The following is an 18,317-nucleotide window of genomic DNA, read 5'->3' as shown; positions in this document are numbered from 1 at the left end:
TAAAGTAAACTAATAATATAATTATTTAAAACTTCTCTTGTTGAATATGACCCAGTCACACGTTCAAACCTGAGATTCGTGATATACAACTACAAGAATGAAAGTTTGGAGCAACTGATAGACTGTGATATCACTTTTTTTCACACTATATTGTTTATTGGGAATCATAAATTTTAAAAAGTTTACAGAACAATACTGTTTTCTCTGCCTCAGAATTAATATAGAGAGAAGGGACAAAGGAAGGAGAAAAGCAAAATCTGTATTTATTTTCTCTACAGCTGTCATCTAGACTTATGTTCTGAAAGAGAACTACAGCTAGAATTATTTTATTACTTTATACTGCATCCTTTTGCCTCTACACACAAAATTGCTGTAATAGTCTTAGAGAAATAAAAAGCTAAACAACCTCTGAGCAACCATAGAAGAATAATTATTATACCAGCCTCTGAGAGTGGAACAGATTTCCACTGTACGTGAAATATTGGCATGGTTTACTTTTTAGGTAATACAGATGAGCCAATGCCAGCACAGTACTAAAAGCATTGAATGTGGATGTATATTACTGCTATAGACAACTTTTTAAAAGCTGGAGCTCATGCAAATGTATGTACATCCTTTGTGCATATCATACATTAGATTTTCTGCTCTTGTGGAAGAATTTTTGGCATTTTCCACCACCTAACTTGAGATTACACCCCTTTTCCCATAGTAATTGTTACCTTTAAAGAGTTGTAATCCAGTAAAAAACATTCAAGTTTGACTAAGCCAGAATACTTTTTACTCAGTCTGATCCAAGTTTTAAAAAATGTTTTGGCTACTATTAATTTTAATAATGGAAATGGTACAAATAATCTTTTTTATAAAATAACAATTAAAAATTTTTTCTTATATGAGTTTGGCAGAGATAGTTAAATGATAAGGCCCAGTGTGGGTAGAGATGTGAGGAAATAGTCTTTCTTGAGAGGTTTTCAAAGGGCACATAAGTTTGCTAGAGGGTAGCTTATACTCTCTAGTATTAATGGGAATTAATCCTAAGGAAATAATATTACCAGTGCACCAAGATATATTTATAAGGAGGTGTGTTGCAATGTATATGACCAAAAAATTGGAAGCTATTTAAATGCCCCTAATTCGAGTTTTGCCTACAGAATATATAACATATACAAATATTGAACTTCTTTGCAACCATTTTAAAGCACAGGGTACATCTTTATATATTGACACAGGGAGAGGTTCATGGTATGTTTTGTGGTAAAAGAAAACACTACATGGATAGCCCTAAATATATAAATGGAATCAAATTATATATAGACTATAAACATATATATATGTATTAAGAAGTTTAGAAAGATATATGTCAAATAATAATAGGTGCTATTCCATGCGGGGTGGGGGGGTGTGAAGAATTTTTTGTGTAATTTGAACTTTTAACAGTTATTAAAATTATTTCTTTTGTGGGTGAAGACTTTTCATTGTTGTTTAAGGAGTTCTTTTTCTACATTTTTTTCTATTGCCAAATTTACTCCCAAGGGTCTATATTAATATAATGTGATCTGACTTGTGGTTATTTGCATATCACTGATTATTTATAGGGTACTCACTATGTGTCAGGTATAGTTCTAAGCTCTAGGAGTAAAACAGAGGGAAAGTCTGTCATTACTGGCTCATGGGATAAATACAAATAAAAGAACACTTAGAATATAGGGTGATAGATATAAGTATTTTTGAGGAAGTTCAGAGGAGGGAGTAACTTTGGAGTGGATTAACAGACTTTTTGAGGAGTTTTTGACCGATGTTAAGGAGTTCTTTTTTTTTTAATTTTTATTTTATATTGGAGTATGGTTGATTTACGTTGTGTTAGTTTCAGGTGTACAGCAAAGTGATTCAGTTATACATATACATACATTCATTCTTTTTCAGATTCTTTTCCCATATAGGTTATTACGGAATATTGAGTAGAGGTCCCTGTGCTATATAGTAGGTCCTTGTTGATTATCTATTTTATATGTAGTAGTGTGTATATGTTAATCCCAAACTCTAAAAAGGAGTTTTTCTAGTGGAAAAATTGAAGATAGTCTTTGTGGGCAGAGGAAATGACATGTACAAAGAATCAGAAGTGTGAAATGTTAGACAGTACTAGAGAGAAACAGTACATCTGAAGCAAAAAGAGATGATGAAACAGTAGAGTAGGAGCCATGGTAAAGTAACAAACCTATGCATTCATTTGTTAGTTCTTTTGTTCATTCTCAAAATTTCTTGTTCATGAAAAGAAAATACTATGTAATTTTTAGTAAGGCTAGTCCATTATCATAGAAATTAAATAGCATATCCATAAATAAGAGTGAAAGTTGTGATAATGCCTAGTCTTAGTGAGAATGTAGAACATTGCTTGTGGATATGTGAATTGTTAAAACCACCTTGGAAAATAATTTTTATTTTATAAATCAGAGCATACGTGTATCTTATAATCTAGCATTTCCACCCCTGGATATGTACCAGAAAAATTCTTGTATATATGTATCATGAGGCCTGTAGAAGATTGTTCTTAACACCCTTGTTTGAAATAGCAAAAAATTAAGTGTTTTATCTTAGGCAAGTTACATAATGTCTTTGAGCTTTAGTTTCTTCCTGTGGAATAGAGAGATAATAATGCTAACTACCTCGAGGGGTTGTTGTGAGGATTAAATGAGTTAACCATGTAAAGTACTTGAGACAGTGTCTGCTACATAGAAAATGCTTAATAGGTGTTAGCTATCATCACTACAAAGAAGTGAAAATGAGTGAGCTATTGCTACATATGTCAACATGAATAAGTTTCATGAAAAAAAATGAGCAAAAAAAGCAAGTTCCAAAATGTCCCAAATAGCATGATATATCAGTCAAATAAAATTCAGAAGCATCTAGAACTAAATATTGTTTAGGAATAATACTTATGTGGTAAAACTGTAAAGAACAGTAAGAAATTGTAAAATAAACAGCTACTTGAAGATAATATTTACCTATCCAAGTGGTAGAGGTGGAGGATGCTATTATTTGTTGTCTTGATAATATTATATTTGTTGTCTTGGTTATTTTTCTTTCTTAAGTTGGGTGATAAGTATACACATACTCGCTTTATTACCTTTATATTATTATGTCTATAGTCCTTTATATAAAATATTTCCTAAGGCAAATATCAGTGGTTTGGTGTGTATCCTTACTTAAACTGGTAAAATTTTAAAATACCTATTCATCCATCCTATCAATTTGACAGATAGGATCATGTCATACTGACAGTTCTGTCCCTAGCTTTTTTTCATTTAGCAATATCTTGTTAGTACTGCATACAGATCTTTTTAATGGCTTTTAGAATTCTATCATATATGTATACCATAATTTTTTAACCAGTCCTGTGCTGATACAGCCATAGGATGTTTTCTCCTTTTCTTTTTTTGTTAAAAAGAGTGCTACGATGATTATTTGTGTGTGTATGTATCTGTATATACGATCACTTTCTCAAAGAAGAAATGCACTCCCACCAACAGTGCAAAATATCCTATTTCTCCATACCCTTGCCAGTATTGAGTATTATTATGTATATTTTCCATCTTTTCTAGTCTGTATAAAAAATTGGCATCACATTTTTAAGTCTTTAATTGAAGTCCAGCATCTTCTTTTCATGTATTTATTGTCTATTTCTTTTTCCTGTGAAATAAAATTGGGCTTTGTCTTGTACCTCAGTGCTTCTGGGGTGAGAGAGCCCATTTCTATGGATTGTGTAAATTATGTATCTTGAAAGCGTTCCTCAGACAATAATGATTCTCGGCCCTCTATTCTCCAGTGTGTACAGGGTTCCCCAATAGAGCTTTGATAATTGGATACCTTAGAAGGGTTCTGAGTAGAAAACCCAACAGATTTGCATGCCTAGCCTTTCACAAGACTGGAAACAAGGGGATCGCTTAGAAACCTACTAAAATAAGAGAGGCAAAAAAGATAATGAGAGCTTGCATTAAGAGAGTAGGTAAGTGGATATGGAGAAGAGAAAATGGATTTGAAAGACACTCAGAAGACTAGCTTGTTTAGAAAATTATTTTATTTTACTGACCAAAAGAGATATTCTGCATGAATCCAGAAGGGTTTAGGGCAAGGGCTGAACAATGTCTCAGTTTATTATCTCAGATACAGAGTGGCGGGGGGTGGAGGGAGGAATCTACTTATGCCAAAAAGCAAGTGACTGGTTCATTAGTCAGTTGAATTACTTGACTATTTTGATAGAATATAATTGTATTGTATTTTTAAATATTATGACTCTATATCAAAAGAAGGGGGGAAAGTATATACCTAGATTTTAAAAGAAATTGCCCTTAAAAAAGTAAATAAGCTCTAGAAAAATTGGAAAATCATTCATAATCATACCATCAAGGAATAGTATTAACATTCATTTTATATCCTTTTAACCTTTCATCTTTTTATGGTTATAATACTCTAAATAAAATTTTATATACTGATTTTTTAACATTAAACAATTCTCCACAAAGTAGGTATTATTCATAAACCTAATTTCAAATGACCACTCATTCCATTAAGTGGGCATACCATAATTTATATAACCATTCCCTTAATTTGGGACATTAAGGTCATTTCTTCATTTTTACTATTAAAAAAATTCTGAGAAAAAATATTTTGTGCCTAAAGCTCTTTCCATTTAGTACATTTTTTTCTTTACTAGACTGCATAAGTGGTCAAAATGTGTGAATGTTTTAAAAGCTTTTGATACATTTTACTAAAATTGCTTTTCAGAAATGGTTGGTCCGGATTTTACTCCTGTGTATAGAATAAGCAGTGAATGAGAATGACCATTTTCCTTATCACCACTTTTTTTAATACTTTGTCAACTTAATATACACCTAAATTTAAACTTGCTGAAAGAGACATAGTTAGGTAGTAGGAAAATGCTCTTTTCCTGTTTAGGATTCTCTAAAAATGTTAGTTTCTCACAATTCATGGATAATATGTCCCTTATTGTAGATTGTAGACTCTACATTTTCAAACAGTGAGAGTTTGTTTATTTTTACCGTATCAGACACCTGAAAGATGTTTTAGTTATTTTATTAGCTGAGACACATTTAGGTGTATAGTTATAAATTCACTGTGTAGTATGAAATATTTCTTTTTTTAAAAAATATTTGTTTATTTATTTATTTGGTGGCACCAGGTCTTAGTTGTGGCTCATGGGCTCCTTTGTTGTGGCATGGGAACTCTTAGTTGTGGCATGCATGTAGGATCTAGATTGAACCCGGGCCCTCTGCATTGGGAGCGCAGAGTCTTATCCACTGCGCCACCAGGGAAGTCCCAGTATTTCTAATTAATAGGTTAATTCCAGGTATTTTGGTAAGCATTTTTAAGTTGAACTAAATCATTTATTACCCAAATACTATACACATTTTATTTGTTTAATAATGAAACAATACTTTTGATATTTCCCTTTAAAAAATAATGTATTTATTTTTAATCAAAATGAAATTTATTACTGTTTAATGTAAGTAGAATTAACCTAAGTCAGTACAGTAGAACACTGGGTCATGTAAACATTTTGTATTTGTTCAGATACAGATTTTTAAGTAAGCTTTATTATATTTTACAATTCTTAAATGACTTCTCAGTTAGATTAGAATACAGTAAAGACAACCTAATCAAAATAGTTGTCACCATTAAAAGCATAATTACTTTATGATCACTACTAATACAGTTTATGCTTGTTTATAGTTTTTAATCTCTTGAGTATCTCAACTAACCCTGAGATTTTTAATACAAATACTATACCCAGTTTATAATAAAAAGGAGCTGTGATTTAGAGAAGTTAATTGCTTAAATTTCATACCCAAGTTGGATAAGACAAGGTTCCAACCTAGGCCCTTTCTCTAAACCTTTTTGTTGTTATTGTTGTTTTCTTCTATTCAGTTTGCTTATGATTTTTGACAATTACTTGGGTCATTTATTTTGAAAACTCTCTGGAACAAATAAATATGTTTCCTGAATTCTTTTTACTCTTCCCAATTTTGATCATGCATTTTGAAAGAATGTTTGCTGAATACCATTATTTAGCCACCTCCTTTCCAATAACTTAGCATTAACTGTGATAACACATTGATACAACTATTAGGAAAATTAGCAATTAACTGGGTTTGACATATGTAGTTTTAAGTGACAGTAGACTCTCAGATACATTTTTTAAAGTTTAATTGCTTCCTGATAAAATAACAGCTTTTAGTTTTCAGAGCATTTTCACATATATTATCATCTCACTAAATCCTTATGACAATCTATGTCATGAAACAGTATAGGTATTATAATTATTTAATTGAAAAAACTGAGTTCCAGAAAAATTAAATGTCACAAAGCTTCTTTGTTTCAGAGCAAAGACCAGAACATGCATTTATAAATTTATAATATCTTAGCCATAACTTTTATGAACTTTATTGCTTAATATTAGAAGTAATACCAAATTTTAATAACTTTTATGAACTTTATTGCTTAATATTAGAAGTAATACCAAATTTTAATGTTTTTTATTTTTATAAAAAAGCTTGTAAGGGTTTCTCCTTTTAAAATTATTAGCCCTATAATGATTACTCTAAATTACTTTAGAATGAGCCAGTAAAGGTATTTCTGTCATTTTAGTTGGCTGTCACTTTTTCTTCCCAAATAATGATATACTAACGGGAAAAATAATAGCAAATAGTTATCTCATTTCTTAAAAAAAAAAAAAAGAAACAAAACCTTTTCAGGACTTTCTGTTTTGTAATGTGCTGTTTCACTTATTCAAAATTTATTTCACAGAAATATTATTTATGAAATTCCAAAAGCATTTTGTTAGTGACTCTCATTGATTGAGCATATCTCCTTCACTGAGTCTTGTATATGATTTGAATCCTTCTAAATAATCAGTAAGTTCAGGCTAATTAATCCATTCACTCATTCAATTACTTTTAAAATTACGTGGACTACTGTCTTCCTTCTTCGATCCCTCGTATCACACAGCACAATCCTTGGTACTGTGTAAAAAGAAAAAAGTTCTTTAAAAAAAACTTGCAAAGTAACAATTTTATTGATTTGTATTTTCTTCCTCATAATTTCTTCACTTTCTGTGTACATATATCACTTTTAGTTATAATTAACAGCTTTATTGTAATTAGATATCTTTCTCACTTGGCATGGATAGCCTTCTAATCCTTCCTATGTTATTTTTTTTAAGAAAGTCCATTTTGCTTATAAAGTTGATTCTTTTTTTTTATTCATATTATTTTATTTTGACATGGCTTCCTAACGCACATTTGAGTTTGGGGAATTGCCATACACACTGATGGTGGTGGTACATACTTACTGATTTGCTAAATTCTTGTTAGAGTGAAGGTATCTTATTTTGTTGTTGTTTTTTACATTCTGGTAACTAATGAGTTGGGGATTGTTCCCATTAGGCAGCTGAAGAGGATACTTCCAGTTCTCTAGTGAAAGATCATCTTTTCCAGCAAGAGACAGTTATAACCAGTGAGCCTTACAGAAGCTCAAGACCTTCTCCTTTTGAAGATCTGAATGCCAGAAGAGTCTACCTGCAAAGCCAAGCCAATCAGGTGAGAAAATAAATATTTTTCAATATATTATTCATATGTATAGAAATCGGATGTGTTAGACGAGAACATTAGGACCATCTGCCCTTTACCAGTCAAAGAACAACAGAAACCCAGGAGAATAAGACTTATAATGAATCAAATCCGGAATGAGACAATACATATACGTCATAATGTCCTACACAGGTGTAATAATTGAGTCATAAATTTGACTTTAAATTTTTTGATGATAAAGGGGAAAAGGTGTTAGTTACATTTTCATTATCCAGTAGAGGGATACAAAGGAACATAAACCATAGTTTCTGTTCTAAAAGAGTTTATGATGGCGTAATAGATACGTGCTCATAGTGATGGGAGCACAGGATAGGGGTATTGAAGTCGTTGTGGAAGATGAGAGTTTGTGTTTTTTCTTAAGATACACCTGAACTTTTCAAGGATGAGAAAAATTGTTAACTAATTGAAGAGGATGGGGCTGGTGATGAAAATTGGGGGGAAAACACAGGAGGAGCGAGGGGATGAATGTTTTAAACAGAGGGAATTTTAGTCAGCATAGTCTGCCATAACAAAATACCATAAACTGGGTGGATTAAATAACAGTTTTTTTTCCTCACAGTTCTGAAGGCTTGGAAGTCCCAAGGTTAGGGTGCCAGCATGGTTGATTCCTAGTGAGGGCTCTCTTCTTGGATTACAGACAGCTGCTTTGTCTCAATGCCAGAGAACGCCCAAGTGAGCAAGCTCTCTGGTATCTCTTATAAAGGGCACTAATCCTATCATACCAGGACCACACCCTTCATGACCTAATTACCTCCTGAAGGCCCCATCTCCAAATAGCATCACCTTGGGGGTTTGGGTTTCATATAATTTGGTGGGGGGCAGGGGTGACACAAACATTTAGTCCATAGCAGGGAACAGTATGAGCAGAGGTATGCATGATCTAGGGGGAAAACAACATGGAGGGTGAAAAAGAGAGGCAAAGAGAACAAGAGCCAGACTGTCGGGGTTTTATGTCCTGCAAACCACCTTGGACTTAATCTTGTTTGTTGCTTCACAAACCTGGGTACACATTCATGTGCCAGAAGACACAGAAACCACAGGTTAAACACAGTGCATTTTCATGGAGTGTCACTTTTACTTAAAAACAAAAAAATCCAAAGTGGTGTACCAGGTTTACATTCCCACTAGTCGTGGGAATTTTCCTGAATACTTGGTATTGCGCCCCCCCTTCCCCCTTCCCCTTTTTTTTCCCAATTTAGTCACTTAGTGGAAGTAAAGTAGTATTTTATTGTGATTTTAGTTTATACTGTCCTGATTACTACTGCTGTTGAGCACCTTTTTTTATATGCTTATTGACCATTTAGAAATTCTGTTTTGTAAAGTACCTATTCAAGTATTTTGCACATCTAATATTGAGCTGTCTTTTTCTTATTGATTTATAGGCATTTTCTTTTTGTTTATTTTGGAAATAAGTCCTTTGTTGGATATATATATTGCAGATATCTTCTCTCTGGTGGTCTGTCTTTTCACTCTCTTAATAATGTCTTTTGCTGAATAAGAGTTCTTAATTTTAATAGAAGAGTGATTTAGTGATTGTTCCCTCTGTGGTTAGTGCTTTTTGTGTCATATATAAGAAATCTTTGAGTATCCTCACCAAACCATGAAGATATTTTATGTTGTCTTTCAGAAGCTTTATTATTTTTTCTTTCATGTTTGATTTTTATAAGTGGTATAAGATTAGGAGGTCAAGGGTTCCCTCCCTGCACCACAACCCCCAAATCTGGATAGCCAGTGATCCAGCACCATATAGTAAAAAATCTATGCTTTCTGAAACAGGTGCATTGCATTTTCAGCTTTGTCATGTGACTGTATGTGTGTGGATCTATTTCTATTCTCTGTTCTGTTCCCTTAGCCTATTTGTCTATTTTTGTACCAGTACCACACTTTTAAAATAACAGTAGTTATATAATATTTCTGGGATCTGGGAGTTATGTCCCCCAGCTTTGTCCTTTAAGATCTTGTTGTTCTTGACCTATGTAAATTTTAGAGTCAGCTTATCAATTTCCACAAAACGCCTAGAATTTTGATTGACATTGTATTGCATTCATAAATTAATTTGGAGAAAGTTAACATCTTGACAATACTGAATCTTCTAATCCATGAAATGGTAAATTCATTCATTTACCTTTTGTTAGATTTATTCTTAGGTATTTAATTTTTGTAAGTTTATTTATGTATTTAATTATTATAAGTATATTTTGTAAATTGATCTTATATCCAGAGACATTGTTAAATTAATTTATTAACTCTGTACTTAAAATCTGTAAATTTTTTAAATGTCTGTTTCTTGTCACACTGGCTAGGACTTTCTAGTGCAGGGGGGATTGACTTTCTTATTTTGTTCCTTATCTCAGGGGAAAGCTTTGTATATTCATTGCATTCATCATTAACTATGATATTTGCTGTATGTTTTCGTAGATCCTTGTAACAGATTAAGGTATCTATCTATTATTCCCACATTACTAAGTTTTTTATGACATGCTTCTTCTGCAGTAATTGAGATGATTCTAATTTTTTTCCTTGTTGATTTTGTTGATTGGTAAGTTGTAATAATTGGTTTGCAACCTTGCAGTCTTGGAATAAACCCATCTTGGTTGCCATATAATACTCATTATACATATACATATAAACATATGCACACATAAAATTGGGTTTAATAATATTTTATCTAGGATTCTTATGTCTGTGTTCATGAAAGAGATTGGCATATAATTTTCTTTTCCCATAAAATCCCAGGCAGGTGTTGTAATCAAGGTATGCTAACTCCATGAAACAAATTGGGCAGTGTTTCTTTTTGGCAGTTTGTGGAAAAGTTTAAAATTTGTTGTTTTTCTTAAATGTTTGGTAGAATTTCCTGGTGAAGCCATCTGAGCCCAGAATTTTCTTTATCAGATGATTTTGAGCTACAGATCGATTTCTTTAACAGGTACAGGACTATGCTGATTTTCTAATTCTTTTTAGAAAGGCTTTTTACAGGATTTTGGTTTTTATTCCTTTTTTATGGAAAATTTCAAACATACTAGAAGTTGAATGAATAGTGCAGTCAATTGCTGTGTACTACCCTGCTTCTGACATTAGTCATTGGCAAAATGATGATTTGCCATATTTTCATTATTATTTAGAAATGGATTGATTTTGAAACATTTGGGGTTTTCTACTTTTCTTTTTATTGCAGATATTCTAAGAATATACTCTGAATGATTTCATTCATTAACATTTGTTGAGGCTTGTTTAATGACTCAACATAAGATCTGTGTGCCATGTGCACTTGAAAAGACTTCATATTCTTAGATGTTGTGTGCAGTGTTCTTTCTATGTATTAGGTCAGGTTTGTTATCCTTATTAACTTTAAAAAAAATCTGCTTGTCAGTAACTGAGCAAGGTATGTTTAAAAATCTCCAACTTTGATTGTAGAATCATCTTGTTTTAATTCCATCAGTTATTTACTTTATATATTTTGAGGCTATTATATATTGCTTGTAATTTTATAATTGTCATACCTTTATGTTGAATTGACTCTCTTGTCATTATGAAATATCCTTCCTTATCTTTGGTAATACTTTTTGCCTAAAAGTCTACTATGTCTGATATTAGTATGGTTGCATCAATTTTCTTTTGGCTAACGTTTACACAGTGTGTGTTTTCCAAACCTTGTACTTTCAACATTTATGTGTCATATATAAGATGTCTCTTTTAAACCGTATGCAGTTGGGTTTTGTTTTTTTCTCAGGGTGTTTTTGTCTTTTAGAGTATTTTGTCTACTTACTTTTACTGCAATTATTGATATAGTATAAATCTACCATCTTACTTGTTTTCTGTTTGCCCCATTTTTCTCTGTTCATTATTTCCTCCACTTGGCTTGTTCAGGTATATTTAACTACTTAATTTTTCTTCTTTATTAGATAATTAATAATACAGTTCAGTGCTTTTATTGTAATCCTAGAGATCACAATACGCATTGTTAACTCCTTAGAATCTACCCTAAATTGGTTTTTTTTTAAACCACTTCTGGAAAATGCATGGATCCTGCAATACCTTAATGCCATTTATCTCTTCTTCATTTACCATTTGTGTTGTTGTTGTCATGAAATTCATTCTGTGTGTATGTATGTATAACCTCCCCAAATAATATTTTAAACAGTCAACATTGATTTCAGTTTATCCGTCTACTTATGCTTTTGGCTGTTCTTTAATCCCTTGTTTATTACCATACTACCATGTAGGATCATTGGCTGCTTATTGCTGTTGGTGAATCTTCGTTGTCGTCTTTCTGGAAACATCTTTTATTTCCTCCATATTTGAAGGATGTTTTGCTGACTGTCACATTCTAAGCTATCATTTATTTTCTTTCACCGCTTTAAAAGATGTCACACCATTGTCTACACTTTTCCATCATTGCTATTAAGAAATACTCTCTATCTTTGGCTTTTCGCTGTTTTATTATGCTATGCCTAGGTACTAGATTTTTTTTATTGGGTGTATAGAGCTTTTTGAATCTGGCTGATATCTTTGAACAGATTTAGAAATTTCTCCACCATTGTCTCTTCAAATATTGTTTCTAAATCTGAGGCTCAGGGAGAGATATGGACTGATCTTAAAGTTGGGAGTCATTATCTAATGATGGAAATTAAAACTATGAGAGAAGTTTGAATTAATTTGTAAGAAGAATAGTATTCAAAGCTGGAACACTGAGGATCACTAAATGTTAAAAGACAGGGTGTTGAAGAAGAAGAGTCACACAGATAGGAGAACTAGGAAAGGGCAATAATGTCTCAGAAGCCTGAGAAGGAGAGTTAAAAAGGTAAGTGACGGAGTAGTTAATTAATGTGCAATTACATGGTCCAATAAAGGACCTGGATGAATCCTGGATTCATCTCTGTAAAGGTAATTGATACCCCTAGCATAGTTTCAGTGGGATTAGGAGGCATTCATGACAGGAGAAGAAACAACTTTTTTTTTTTTTTTTTTTTTTTTTTGCCTGAGCTCCTTTCAAAAGTTTGACTACAGAGGCCTTCCTTTAGAAAGCAGATGGAGCTAGAAGGTGGAGGGCCAAGGAAATAAATATGTTTAAAATTTGAAGGGATAAAGAAAGTGAGAAGTTAAAGATTTGGGACAGAGAGAATAATTGATAAAGACCCAAAGGAGACTATCAAGGACACAGGAATTACACTGAAAGAGGAATTACTTCACTTTTCTAGACTGAAGAGAAGTTTAGGTAGAACTACAGATTTATTGAAAAGGAGGTAGAAGGTTAATGAAATTCAGACTTGATCAATTCAGCAGTGTGTGCCCTCGCATTCTTGGATAAACCTAAAATTTAATTGTTATTTTTATCTTAAAAACTTGAATATGGGGGCAGGGGGTAAAGAGAAAATAAAAAACCTTCTGGATCATCTGGGAATTTTTCTTCCAGCAAGTCCCAATACAGCCATACCACAGCAAATAAATATAGTTTGAAATATTCAAGTTAGACACAGATTGTAAAAGTTTCCCTGCTAATAGATCTGATTAATTAGGTTACTTAAGGTCACAAGAAACATATATTCTCAGGCTATGTAAGTTGGTGGGGACTTAATCGTAATGACCTGGGCAAGTACCAGGCTAACAGCATGTATTCATACAACCTCTCTGGTCCTCCCAAAATTGGAACTTCAGTTAGGATTATCCCCCTTCCTCCACTCTCATTAAGTCTAATGCCAGTGTTTCCCATATAAGTTAATGGTATATCACTTATACATTTGCTCAGGGCAGAAACTTGAAGCCATCCTGACTCATTCCTCTCTCAATCTCATACTGTAGATATCAGCAGTCAATCAACAATCCTGTAAGCACTACATTCAAAGTATATTTCTCAGACCGTCATCATTTCCTACTGCTATAGTCTTCTAATTTCCCTACTTCCACACTTATCCTTCCCACCCACTCCAATAATCTGTTCACACAGTAACCAAAGTGATCCTTTAAAAAGATACAAATCAAATGTGTTCAAAACTTTATAAAAGTCTAACATCCTATTTAGAACAACATACAGAGGTTTTACAGAGCTGTGCATGATTTTGTTCGTGGCTTCTACAGATTTATTTTCTATTCTTTCTCACTCACAAGCTCCTTAATACCTCGACCTCCTATGTTTTAAATATATTAAGAATATCTATGCCTCAAGAGCTTTGCATCTGCTCTTCTTTTTATCTGGAACACTCTTCCTCCAGATGTTCCCAGAGCTTGCTCCTTACTTCAGGTCACCTCTTCTGTGAAGCCTTCCCTGAGCACTCTAAATGAAATACCAATCCTTCCATCACTGTATCCTTATGCTATTTTATTTTTCTTAATAACACTTATTTCCTGATTACAGTGTCTCCTATTTGTACTTTTTTTGTTTGTTCACTGATACGTTCAGGAATCTAGAAGTTCCTAAGATAGAGTAAGCACCCAGTAAATATTTGTTGAATGAAAGAATAGATGAATAAATGCTAACAGCATCACCTTGGAAGCATCCTACATCAGAGGAATAGCCTTGCCAAAAGGACTAGACTACTTCCTTGCTGTCAAGAAATATGAAGAGTGTGAGATTTTACCCTAGCTAGCAAGTTATATGAATGCTGCCAGAAGACATAAGACTGCTAGGTCAGAGACAAAGGACTGTTACTCACAGCACAATAAAGTAGCATGAGCTTCATGTTTGTGTCGGTTCCCCTTGCTTCCCAAATCCCATGGGGGTGGTGCTAAGCTGCCCAGGTGAATATTGCACACTCAGTGGGTTTGCATCCCAATATTGGAACCCTGAGTTTTGGGGAACCCCAGTCTTTTATAATGGGCGATAATCCTGCCTGACTTTTGCCAGGGAGGGACACAGTGTCTTTGTTATACTCGTTAACTAAACAAACCTAACTTCAAAGGAGAGATACTATATCTTTCAAGGGTTTCCCTATTCACACATCTTTGAAAAGATAGTCTGAAGCAAAGGCAGATAGTACCTCTACTCACTGTATCTGCAGAAGTGAGACCCATGGAGAATTGTCACCTAACACTAGTTGAGGTTTTTCCCTCTAGCAGTGCTTAAACAGGTATTGTCAGTGTTTGTCTTTGGCTCATTTTCTATGCTTCCATGGACTACTTAAATCCTTTTGATGGATTAGGTACATTCTTTCAAACTGCTAGTGCTCTCAGTCAGGTTTTAGTTAAATCTAATAGGCCTGGAGGCCATTATAGTCCTTTTACTCAATTTCGCTTACTTTCAAGTTCCTGGAGGTCATTTCACTGCAGATGAATAAGACCACATGTATTATGGTCTTACGATCAAAGGTTTATGATGTATTTAATACATAGAAAATAATACATGTAATGATACCTGAGAAACCAAAAAACTTTTAAAAAAGAGCACCCCCAGTCCTGTTCCCTTGCCTTCATCCTAGAGGTGACCTTTACCTTGGACTGTGTTTGCTTATTAGCATTCTTATGCTTTTCTTGGTAATTCTACTACTTTTTCTTCTGCCAGTAGATATTTTAGTTGTTTCCATATTTTTGTTATTAGGCATACTGCTAGTACAAACTTTCTTGCCCCTCAGCTATTCTTGTGCAAGAGTTTCTTTAGGGTGTACAGAAATGGGCCTTTGATATTGATGTGCTATAAAAAGGCTCTTGGGCAAATTAGTCTATAGGATTCATGTGTTCTGTGACTATAAGAGATATATTTTGAGCATTTGAGAGGTTAGAGAAATAACGCTGAATATTCTGTTACAAACTAATTTTAACCATATACTCTTATATAACTTGTTATTGAGTAATAAAATTTTCAGTGACACTTCTTTTTGAATTTTATTTGTGGCCAGTATCTCCTAGTTTATGGTGGTTTTTCACTCTTTTTATGGTGTTTTGGTGAACAGATGTTCCAAAATTTAATACAGTTGAATTTATCATTCTTTTCGTGGTGGTGTTTTTAAAAACTCCTCCCCATCCTTATCTCAAAGATTTTTCTCTTGATTTTATTCTAAAAGTTTTGCAGTTTTGTCCGTAAAACAAACTGATTTTTGTTCCACTTTTATTTTTTCCATATGGATTACTGATTGTTAACAGCACCATTTATTGGATCCTTCCCCCTACTGATAGACAGTGCCGTATCTGTCACATATCAAGTTTCTATTTCTGGTCTCTCTTATCTGTTGGTCTGTTTGTCCTGGCACCAGTGCCATGTTGTCTTCTTTACTATAGAATGTTTTAACTCTATAGCAAGTCTTAATATCTGTAGAGCAAGTGCATCTACCACTTTTTTCTTCTTCTCTTTTTTGTTGGTGGGTGGGGGAGCTGTTTACTCTTCCACAGAATTTAGAATTAGCTTGGGACTTCCCCAGTGATCCAGTGGTTAAGACTCCACCTTCCAACGCAGGGGGTGTGGGTTCAATCTCTGGTTGGAACTAGGATCCCACATGCCATGGGGTGCGGCCAAAAACAAAAAATTAGAATTAGCTTATCAAGTTTGTTGAAAAATCCATTTGCAGTCTGTATTTGAATTGCACTGAATCTGTATATTAGTTTGGGGAAGAATTTGGCCTTCTTTTCCATGAATATATATCCTTCTATTTAGCTCGTCTATAGCACTCAATAAAGCTTTGCATTTTCTTCATGAAAAGATATCATATATCTTTTAAAAGAGTGGATATATGGGGCTTCCCTGGTGGCGCAGTGGTTAAGAATCCGCCTGCCAATGCAGGGAACACAGGTTCGAGCCCTGGTCCGGGAAGATCCCACATGCCTCAGAGCAGCTAAGCCTGTGCTCCACAACTACTGAGCCTGCACTCTAGAGCTTGTGAGCCACAACTACTGAGCCCACAGGCCACAACTACTGAAGCCTGCGCGCTCAGAGCCCGTGCTCCGTAACAAGAGAGGCCACCGCAATGAGAAGCCCACACACTGCAACTAAGAGTGGCCCCTGCTCGCTGCAACTAGAGAGAGCCTGCGCGCAGCAACAAAGACCCAAAATGAGTTAAAAAGTAAATAAAAAAAAAAAAGAGTGGATATATGTATATGTATAACTGATTCACTTTGCTGTACATGTGAAACTAACACACATTGTAAGTCAACTATACTCCAATAAAAATTAAAAAAAAATAAAACATTGAAGAGGTTATAATCATGCAAAAGTAATCCAGCCTGTGCCCTAGAGCCCGCGAGCCACAACTACTGAAGCCCGAGCGCCTAGAGCCTGTGCTCCGCAACAGGAGAAGCCACCACAATGAGAAGCCCGTGCACTGCAACGAAGAGTAGCACAAGCTCGCCACAACTAGAGGAAGTCTGCATGCAGCAATGAAGACCCAATGCAGCCAAAAATAAAGATCTTAAAAAAAAAAAGTAATCCAGAAATCTTACTTCATCCACATCAGTCCTTTAGTCCTACAACATAATTAAAACTGAAATACTTCTATTTCTCTTCATGTTCCTACCATGTGATTAAAGTGCTAATGAAAGTAAAATTCAAAACTGCAGGAAACAAGGCCAGGAATGAGATAACCCCTTCAGTCATTAACTATTTTTATTAAACTTCCTTTCCTGTTTAAGACACTACTAATAATGAGTAGGTGGTTCGAGTTGGATACATCCATTTAAATTGCTTTTTGAATTGAAGCATACGAACTTTTTAATCCAGCATTTTTACTTTTAGCAATTTCTGATACAGATATACTTGGACATGTGTATTAAAGATAAATATGTATAAGGATAATTTATGCAATATTGTTTGTAACAGCAAAAGGTGGGGAAAAGCCTATATATATATATAAATCAGACTAGTTAAATTAAGTCATCCATTCAATGGAATATTAAGCTGCTATTAAAAGAATTAGGTAAAGCTATGTGTATAAACACATATGCACACTTGCATGTGTGTGTAAATTAAATATGTGGCCAAAAAGTGGTAAGTACCACCTGAGTGGTACATTTGTTACAATTGGTGACCCTACATTGATACATCATATAATCACCCAAAGTTCATAGTTTACAGTAGGGTTCATTCTTGGTGTTGTGCATTCTGTGGATTTGGACAAATATATAATGATATGTATCCATCATTATAGTATCATATAGACATTTTTCACTGACCTAAAAATCCTCTGTTCTCTGCCTGTTCTTCCCTCCTTACCTCTCCCTTCTCCCAACCAAACACAGATCCTGGCAACCACTGATCTTTTTACTGTCTCCATAGTTTTACCTTTACCAGAATGTCATATAGTTGGAATCATACAGTATGTAGCCTTTCACTTAGTAATATGCACGTAAGGTTTTTTCATGTCCTTTTTTTTTTAGATACTGAGTAATATTCCATTGTCTGGATATACCACTGTTTGTGTATCCATTGAGCCTACTGAATAGATAAACAAACTTAGTTTCTTCCAAGTTTTAGCAATTATGCATAAGGCTGCTGTAAACATTTGTGTGCAGTTTTTTGTGTGGACATGTTTTTGAATCCCTTGGGTAAATACCAAGGAGTACAATTGCTGGATCATATGGGAAGAGTATGCTTAGTTTTATAAGAAACTGCCAAATTGTCTTCCAAAGTGGCCATACCATTTTGCATTCCCATCAGTAACGAATGAGGGTTCCTGTTGCTCCGTGTCCTCCCCAGCATTTGGTGTTGTCAGTGTTCTGGATATTGGCCATGCTACT

The 18,317-nt window shown here is 34.0% G+C and overlaps 1 protein-coding gene across 1 annotated transcript in view; it reads left to right on the top strand.

Annotated features, from left to right (window-relative positions):
- Positions 1-18,317, top strand: part of SPRED1 (sprouty related EVH1 domain containing 1) — a 114,346-nt gene that overhangs the window by 78,490 nt on the left and 17,539 nt on the right. The window contains exon 5 of the mRNA XM_061182263.1: positions 7,458-7,610. Within this exon, the coding sequence (XP_061038246.1) occupies positions 7,458-7,610 (153 nt within the window). The remainder of the gene's footprint in view (positions 1-7,457; positions 7,611-18,317) is intronic.

This window comes from Eubalaena glacialis, chromosome 2 (genome assembly GCF_028564815.1).
Source record: "Eubalaena glacialis isolate mEubGla1 chromosome 2, mEubGla1.1.hap2.+ XY, whole genome shotgun sequence".
In the NCBI taxonomy this organism is placed as follows: Eukaryota; Metazoa; Chordata; class Mammalia; order Artiodactyla; family Balaenidae; genus Eubalaena; species Eubalaena glacialis.
Note: the sequence above shows the minus strand (reverse complement) of the source record. Positions and strands in the feature narration are given on the sequence as shown.